Raw genomic sequence first — 9018 nt, 5'->3', positions numbered from 1 at the left:
AAACTTTCATTTATGCTTAGAAGCATAAATCAAGTCACACCCCTTGTGTGTGAAGCCTTCCTTGGACACTCCCAGCGGAGTTGGTTACATTCTGCTTGGGATTCCCACTTTGCACATTCTTCTATTGTCACATGCTATTGTCTTCATTTTGTTTGTTAGTTTTAAGAGTCTGTTTCCCACAGGCAGGAAGGAGGACAGGCTTCCTATTCCCTTTCAGAGGTCCAAGGGCCAAGTAGATTCTGGTGCTTGTTAGCGGCTCCTTTTTGAAAGAACAGGAAAGTATAATGACAACGCCAGGATGGTTTTACTTGGTATTATTCATTTTGAGCAAATTTCCAAGGGGACTTTGAGAGACCAATGGGGAACAACGTGGAGGACTCCTGAGATGCAGACTCCTGGAACTTTCCCTGCCCCTGAGTTGTGGTTCAATAGAAAATGTGCACTTAGAAAGATATCTGCCCAAGTCAAACCTGTGTCCCAGGGAAAGGGAGGGCCAGGTGGAGACGGCAGATCTCATCCCCAAAGACCTCCAAAGGGCCCTTTGGCACCACGATTGCTCCCTCTTCAGTCCGTCCAAGCCCTGTTGATGTTATAATCCCTGTTATTCAAATTGCACCAGAGGAATCCATGCCAGTCCATTCTGGCTTAGTCATTTCACTCATCAGCCCAGGATCCAGGGTGAGTCATTCAGCTTCAGGTTCCTTCACTTGTGGATAACAAAGTTGCTAACTTCATAGGATGGTTAGAAGAATTAAAGAAGAGGTTATTTATTTATCCATGTATTTATTTACACAATTTAAATGGCAGTAATAACATAGACTGAAGTGCATGAATCTTAACTATAAGCTCAATGATTTTTTTTTTTACATACATGTGCAGCTGGTAACCACCACCCAGATCAAGATAGAGAGTTAAATGAGATTTTAAAAGCTGACAGAAGCTTATAAACTGTAAAGCGCTGAAGAAATGTTGGTTTTGAGTATTACCAGGAGGTGGAGCCTCTTTCCCATTAAATTCCTCTCCTATAACTTCTAGGTTTCTAGAAATCATTAGCACCAGTTGCAACACCCTAGCAGATCATTGCTGGTGCCAGGACCTTGATTCCCCAGCCATGCAGAGTGGAGACACAGACCCATCCATTGCTGTTAATCTCCACATTATCAGCATGACTTCTCTGAGTCATGTTAGCCCCTGCACCCTCCCCTTCAGGCAGCAGGATGTCCTCACAAAACAGGGCCATTGACAACACAGTTGTGCAATTTCAAGTCAGTACAATTTGATTAAAAAAGATGTGCCCTTTATGCTGGTGCTGGACAGAGAAGGGGAGAAGAAACTTTCTTGGCTGGGCCCTCCAAGGGGGCTTGAAGTCTGTGAGGCTGTGGCCAGTTTATACATACCTGTGAAGTGAAGCCCACAGAGGCAAGAGCTGTGACTGTCACCCTTCTCACCCATGGGACTCTCTACCAGAGGGTTTCCAGACCCTCTCTCCAGTGCTGTCTACTCCTCTGGGCTGTAGTCAGCTTCTCCACTTTACCTGCTAGATTTCTCCCCCGGCTACTCTGTGGCCCTCAGAACTTAGTGATTGCCTAAGAAACCCATCTTTTTACCTCTTCCACCTGGCTTCCTCCTCCTGGCTTCCCTCTTTCTCCATTCTGGCATCACTAACTCCCAATCATCCACTCGAAGCCAGGTCCAAGGGTCAATTTTACACTGGCCGTGGCTCTTCCTTCTGAACCTTTCTCTGTCATTAGCTCCAGTGTCACTTTGAAAAACCCCCATTCTGCCAGAGCCTCCTAACTGGCTTTCTGCCAAAGCTGGAGTCCACTCCCTCACTTCCCTAACAAATGTTACCCACCCTTCCAGACCAAGGAAAACGCCTCTGCCTCCCAGAAGCACTCCTTGATTCCTTCAGTTACATGTTATTTACCTTTTCCAACTCTTGACTACGGCCAGCCTTTCTCGCACTTTCTAAGTTTCTCACTCTATCTTTCTGTTTCTGGTGTTAGCGCAGTATTTGGCCCTGGGCGTTGGTGAATGAATGGATGAATGCTGTATTCATGGCTAGACAACATAAGTAAAGGCAAAGCCATTGAGCTATTAATAATACTTTCAGGGACCCAAAACTCTTCTAAAAGGCCAGAATATGCTAATTCAAGTGGAGGCTTTGAGAGTCTTCCTTTATCCTCTCCATCCCTGACCCTTGAGCCTAACAGAAACGGGCAGACACCTGACACCTCACACTGCTCAGTGCATGAAAATGCTGAATCTAGAGAAACTTTGTCATAATTACCTACCTACTTGAAAGTACAAACTACGTAATTTGCCTTTAAGTGTTCTTAAATTAATATAAATAATGAAGTATGCTCAGAATACTCAAGTACTGGTACATCAAATTGAAAACAATTAAAATTAAGATGGATTTATTAGTATTGTGACTATTATTGATTAAAATGGTAATGATAAATAAGGAGAAATGTTAAGTACAACAGGGAATTGGTAATATTTCTTCAAAGTAATCATTTTGCTGTGACTACCCAATTATTAGTACATTTAATGTGTTATTCAGTGCAATTAATTATCCACTTTGCTTCTGGGAAGGCACTAGGAAAAAATTGCTTTCTGCCTGGAGTGGAAAAGCCACTGCTTCTGGAGTGATGTGTGATGAAGACCACGCTCTTTGCGGATGTGGCTCCTAGCAACTCTGATAGAAGCTGCACATGCCCTTGGGGAAGAAGGGACACAACAGATATAGCAGGTTCTCACTCTCACAGTCACTTGCTTTTGTAACCATGGGAGGTGCTGGTAAGCGGGGCTGGAGGATGGAATCAGGAAACCTAGCTCGAGCCTTGGCTGTGTCAACTAGTTGTGTGACCTGAGTTTAGCTGCTGTGTCTTTCAGTGGTTCATTTTCCTCCTCTGTAGAATGGGAATAATACAACCTGCCTGTAGAGATCTCTATGTAAATGGGACCTGTCAGTGGTGCAGATGTGCTGGGCTACAGCGATTACATGTCAAGAGCCTCAGGTCTTCCCCCAGGCTCACTCTGACTTGCTTCTGGCTCCTGTAAACCACTTCTGGGAGTAACCTCTAGCAGTGTGCCATAGGTCTGCGACATCTAAATGCAAGGTGAATGTGGAAGTTTGCATACCTGCCCTCTACCCCCACTGTCAGAGGCATTTGAACCAGAGCGACTCCATCTTGAACAGGGGCTGGGTAAAACAAGGCCGAGACCTACTGGGCTGCGTTCCCAGGAGGTTAGGCATTCTTAGTCACAAGACGAGATAGAAGGTCAGCAGAAGATACAGGTCACAAGACCTTGTTGATAAAATAGGTTGCGGTAAAGAAGCTGGCCAAAACTCACCAAAACCAAGATGGCGTTGAAAGTGACCTCTCGTCGTCCTCACTCCTCATTATACACTAATTACAATGCATTAGCATGCTAAAAGACACTCCCACCAGTGCCATGACGGTTTACAAATGCCATGGCAATGTCAGGAAGTTACCCTATATGGTCTAAAAGGGGGAGGAACCGTCAGTTCCAGGAATCGCCCACACCTTTCCTGGAAAACTCGTGAATAATCCACCCCTTATTTAGCATATAATCAAGAAATAACTGTAAGTATAATCAGTCGAACAGCCCACACCACTGCTCTGCCTATGGAGTAGCCATTCTTTTATTCTTTTATTTTTTAAAATTTGCTTTCACTTTACTTTTTGGACTTGCCCCAAATTCTTTCTTGTGCAAGGTCCAAGAACCCTCTGTTGGGGTCTGGATAAGGACCCCTTTCCAGTAACACCACTCCATCCTACATCCCCAATCCAGGTGATAGGCTCCACTAGCCTTCTCTTCTCTCTTTGCTGGGAAGAATGTTAGATGGCACAAATGATGAGATAACAATTGCTGGACACTTTTACAAAGCTCTTGCCTATTTGTTTTCTTAGTGTCTACAACCATTCTACTAGGTCAAGGAGGTTTTATTAACCTCATTTTACAAACAAAGACACTAGGATTTAGACAGTAGGGTCTAGAGAGGAAAAGCAACTCTCTCAGGGTCACAGAGCTAAGAAGTGGTAGCTTGTGTACTTGAACTTGACCGCTCTGACCCCAAGAACCAGGCTCCCTGCCCCTTTAGCTTTCTTATATTATTGCCACATTTCCTTATCCTTGAGTCTTCCAGTTCCCAACTCTCCCCTATGCCAAGGTTCACTGTATTGTTTCATAAAGCTAATTGCTAGTTTTTACATAAAGGCTTTATTTTCTGAGCTCTAAATTGCCCAAATTAGATTTTATTAAGCTCACACATATGATTTTCCTTGTTTTTATTAAAATTAAGTTCACTCACTTGCCATTTGCAAGGGAGTTTGAAATTAGATTGCTTGGTATCCACGGAAACACAGGGAGAATCTTCTATGTGATCAGACCTTTACCCACAGAATAGAAAAAAAAAGGCAGCTGGTAATTAGGTGTGTAATTCATAGGCAAGCTCCAGAGCTCCTTGGCCAGGATCCTCTGCTTTGCGGCTGAGCCATTATGACAGCTCTTCCAGCATTTCCCTGTGCTGGGGAGGAGCAGGAAGGATGGGGGCGTGGGAGGAGCTGGTGTCAGTCCTAGCTCTGCCCCTCTCTCGTTCTGTAGTTTTGGGAAAGGCATGTCTCTTATTCTGGGCCTCAGTTTTCCCATCTGTAAAATGGGGAATTAAGGAAGTTAGGCATGGCAAAAATATTTTATCCCACATTTTACTTCTGATTCCTGGTAGTGAATGGCTGTAACACTGTGATGGGAAGGCTTTTCAGGTCATACCTGGACTCTGCAGAAAATTGCATCTTGATTAACTCACTCATTCAGCAATTACTAATTGAGCAACTGCTGAGTACCAGCGACTCTTTCAGGCACTGGGGAATAGGTGAACAACTTAGAAGAGGCTCAGTTCTCAGGATACAACAACTATAAAAACAGACAGCTAAATAAATTAAATTTAAAAATGATCATAAGAGAAGACAAATCAGGGAAGGTGATGCTACCTTAGATTTGGGGGGGATCAGCAGGAGATGATATTTGAGCTGAGACCTGAGAGGACAAGAAAAACTCAGTCATGAGGAGATCTGGCTGCAGCCAATGTGTGGGTCACAAGGTGGGATGGAACTTGGCATTCACAAGGAACAGAGACAAAGCCAGCGTGGTACCTGAGGGTGAGATGGTCTCAGATGGACTCAGCATGGGAGACAGTGGCTAGATGGTGATTGATTTGTTATGTCTGCCATTGACAAGGGAGCGGGGAGCCTCACTGGTATGTGCTCCCTATTTGTAATCCCTGGACTAAATGATCTCAGCAATGACATTCCAGGGTCTTGTAGGCAAGGGCCCCTTTCCAGTATAGGGATGTGGCTTCCAGAAGGAAGTTGTGGTTGTGTTACTTCCAATAGGGTGGGTAGGGAAGGAAGAGTCCCTTGGGAAAGGGGTTGTCATTTGAACTGGGCTTTGAAGGATGCTCATTTCCATACGAAAGGGCGACATGTCCTTCTCCCTGGTACCTATTTTAGCCTGAAGAATCTGGGATGCTTCTTCAGCAATTTAGGTAAGGTGTAGCCTGCCATGGGTAAGGAAGACTATCTGTTGGCTGTTAGTCAGGCGACATAGACAGGACACTTCAGTTTTTCTGAGCCATAGTTCCTTCATCTTTAAAATGAGACAGCAATAAAATTTACCTCTCAGAGTTTTGTGAGAATTAAGTAATAAATTGGCACAAAAAACTTTATGAAATATGATACCAGCATTTTAATATTTATAATTTATATATGAAACAGCCTTAATATTGACACTATTAAGTACTATTAGTAAGATTTAAAACTTTTTGTTATTATTAGGATGACTCTTGATGCTCATCCCTCAGAAGAACTTCATGATTTTTTCCTGAGTGTAAATTGTCACAGCTTTTGTGGAAAACAATGAGCAGCGTGCATCAATGGCCTAAAAAATATTCTTTTTGCCCAGGAATTCTACTTCTTAGAATTTAACAAAAATAAATAAGTGGACTTCTGCTTCTGGCCATGGTTGAGTAGCCTGTAGCAGCCTAATGCTCCTGCTAAGAACTAGAAACACTGAACAAAATACAAAAGAAAAGTTGTGTGTATTCACCCAATGGAATAATATACAGCAATGAAAGTGAATCATTGCTACAAGAAAAACATCATGGATGAATCTTACAAACAATGTTGAGCAGAGGAACCAGATGCAAAATCTAGGCCAGGCAGGGTGGCTCACACCTGTAATCCCAGCCCTTTGGAAGGCCAAGGTGGGAGGATTGCTTGAGCCCAGGAGTTCAAGACCAGCCTGGGTAACATAGTGAGACCGCATCTCATAAAAAAAGCCCCATCTCCACTCCTTCTGGAATCTCCACCTGGCTCGGCCTGCCTGCCTTGACTCCTGCCTCCATCACATCCATCAGAGTGACCCAGAAGTCCTTCAAAGTGTCCACCTCTGGCCCCTGGGCCTTCAGTAGCTGCTGAGTGGGCCTGGCGTCTGCATCAGCTCCTTGAGCTGCTCCCGAGTGGGGAGCAGCAGCTTTCGGGGTGGCCTGGGTGGAGGCTATGGTGGGGCGAGTGGCATGGGAGGCATCACCGCCATCATGGTCAGCCAGAGCCTGCTGAGCCCCCTTAACCTGGCGATGGACCCCAACATCCAGGCCATGTGCACCCAGGAGAAGGAGCAGATCAAGACCCTCAACAACAAGTTTGCTTCCTTCATCGACAAGGTACGTTTCCTGGAGCAGCAGAACAAGGTGCTAGAGACCAAGTGGAGCCTCCTGCAGCAGCAGAAGACGGCTCGGAGCAACATGGACAACATGTTGGAGATCTACATCAACAACCTTAGGCGGCAGCTGGAGACTCTGGGCCAGAAGAAGCTGAAGCTGGAGGCAGAGCTTGGCAACATGCAGGGGCTGGGGGAGGACTTCAAGAACAAGTATGAGGATGAGATCAATAAGCATACAGAGATGGAGAATGAATTTGTCCTCATCAAGAAGGATGTTGATGAAGCTTACATGAACAAGGTAGAGCTGGAGTCCCTCCTGGAAGGGCTGACTGACAAGATCAACTTCCTCAGGCAGCTGTATGAAGAGGAGATCCGGGAGCTGCAGTCCCAGATCACCGACATGTCTATGGTGCTGTCCATGGACAACAGCTGCTCTCTGGACATGGACAGCATCATCCCTGAGGTCAAGGTGCAGTACGAGGCAATTGACAACTGCAGCCGGGCTGAGGCTGAGAGCATGTACCAGATCAAGTATGAGGAGATGCAGACGCTGGCTGGGAAGCACAGGGATGACCTACTGCGCACAAAGACCGAGATCTGCGAGATGAATCAGAACATCAGCCGGCTCCAGGCTGAGACCGAGGGCCTCAAAGGCCAGAGGGCTTCCCTGGAGGCCGCCATCACAGATGCTGAGCAGCGTGGGGAGCTGGCTGTTAAGGATGCCAACGCCAAGCTGTCCGAGCTGGAGGCCGCCCTGCAGCGGGCCAAGCAGGACATGACGGGGCAGCTGCTTGAGTACCAGGAGCCAATGAACGTCAGGCTTACCCTGGACATCGAGATCGCCACCTACAGGAAGCTGCTGGAGGGCGAGGAGAGCCGGCTGGAGTCTGGGATGCAGAACGTGAGTATCCATACGAAGACCACCAGCAGCTATGCAGGTGGGCTGAGCTCGGCCTATGGGGGCCTCACAAGCCCCGGCATCAGCTACCGCCTGGGCTCCAGTTTTGGCTCTGGCTCGGGCTCCAGCTCCTTCAGCCGCACCAGCTCCACCAGGGCCGTGGTTGTGAAGAAGATGGAGACCCATGATGGCAAGCTGGAGTCCGAGTCCTCTGACGTCCTGTCCGAGTGAACAGCTGCGGCAGCCCCTCCCAGCCTGCCCCTCCTGGCTGACCCAGAGCCGGGGAGGGAGTCCGCTGTGAGGGAAGCACAGGGAACAGGAGATCCACCTCAGGCTCAGCCCTCGCCCTCAGCCCACGTTCGGGGGAGTTCACTCCCTGGGCACCCCCCTTGCCCATGCCTCCAGCTACGAAACAATTCAACTGCTTTTTTTTTTTGTCCAAAATCACCTCAGCTAGCTCTGAAAAAAAAATCTGCACAGTTTTATGCTTGAATTTGTATAAAATTCAAATATATATTTATATATAGATGACATAAAATACATTAAAATGTATCTAAAACAAATATATAAGTATGAAATATATTAGTAAATATATAAATATAATTTATATTTGTATTTATACCTTATAAGATAAATAAGCAATCATAAAAACATAATGTATGTTTGAATTTATAGAAAATTTAATCCAATGATGCTTAATGTTAGGATAGTATTACTCTGAGGGGAAGTGTAGTGATTAGATGGAGACACAAAAGGGCCTTGGGTTCTAGCAATATTCTGTTTCTTGATCTGGATGGTGGTTCTGTGAGGTATTCACTTTGTGAAAAGTCATTAAACTGTGCTCTTTTGATTTTTGCACTTTTCCATATGTATGGTTCACTTTGATTTTAAGAGAGTTTGCCTAGATGAAAAAGGAAGTCATTGGTTATGTGGATAAAGATGTTTATTACAGCATCATATATGTGGTGAAAAAGAGAAATTGTCTAACACTCCAATAATGGGAAATATTTAAATAAAATATGATAATGATACCATCTTTAAAATGATGTTTTCAAGGGACTTTTAACTGTGTGGGAGTATTTTAATATTACACGATTAATTGAATAAATTATGAACATTGTGTATGGAATCTGGGCTTAGTGGGCTGGGTATGTTGGCACATGCCTATAATCCCAGCACTTTGGGAGGTCAAGGCCAGTGAATTGCTTAAGCCCAGGAGTTCAAGACCAGCCTGGGCAACATGACGAGACCTGTCTACAAAAAATACAAAAATTAGCCAGCCTGGTGGCTTGCACGTGTAGTCCCAGCTACTTGGGAGGTTGAGGCAGGAAGATTGCTTGAGCCCAGAGGTCGAGGCTGCAGTGAGGCGT

General features: G+C 45.5%; 1 protein-coding gene across 1 annotated transcript; it reads left to right on the top strand.

Annotated features, from left to right (window-relative positions):
- Window positions 1-6193: 6193 nt before the first annotated feature.
- LOC129478482 (keratin, type II cytoskeletal 8-like) lies at window positions 6194-7962 on the top strand. The gene is given in 3 exon segments (XM_063636635.1): window positions 6194-6252; window positions 6368-6498; window positions 6501-7962. Coding segments are annotated over 3 exon segments (1569 nt in total). The 3' UTR covers window positions 7880-7962.
- Window positions 7963-9018: the final 1056 nt, after the last annotated feature.

This window comes from Symphalangus syndactylus, chromosome 3, assembly GCF_028878055.3.
Source record: "Symphalangus syndactylus isolate Jambi chromosome 3, NHGRI_mSymSyn1-v2.1_pri, whole genome shotgun sequence".
NCBI classification, from domain to species: Eukaryota; Metazoa; Chordata; class Mammalia; order Primates; family Hylobatidae; genus Symphalangus; species Symphalangus syndactylus.
Note: the sequence above shows the minus strand (reverse complement) of the source record. Positions and strands in the feature narration are given on the sequence as shown.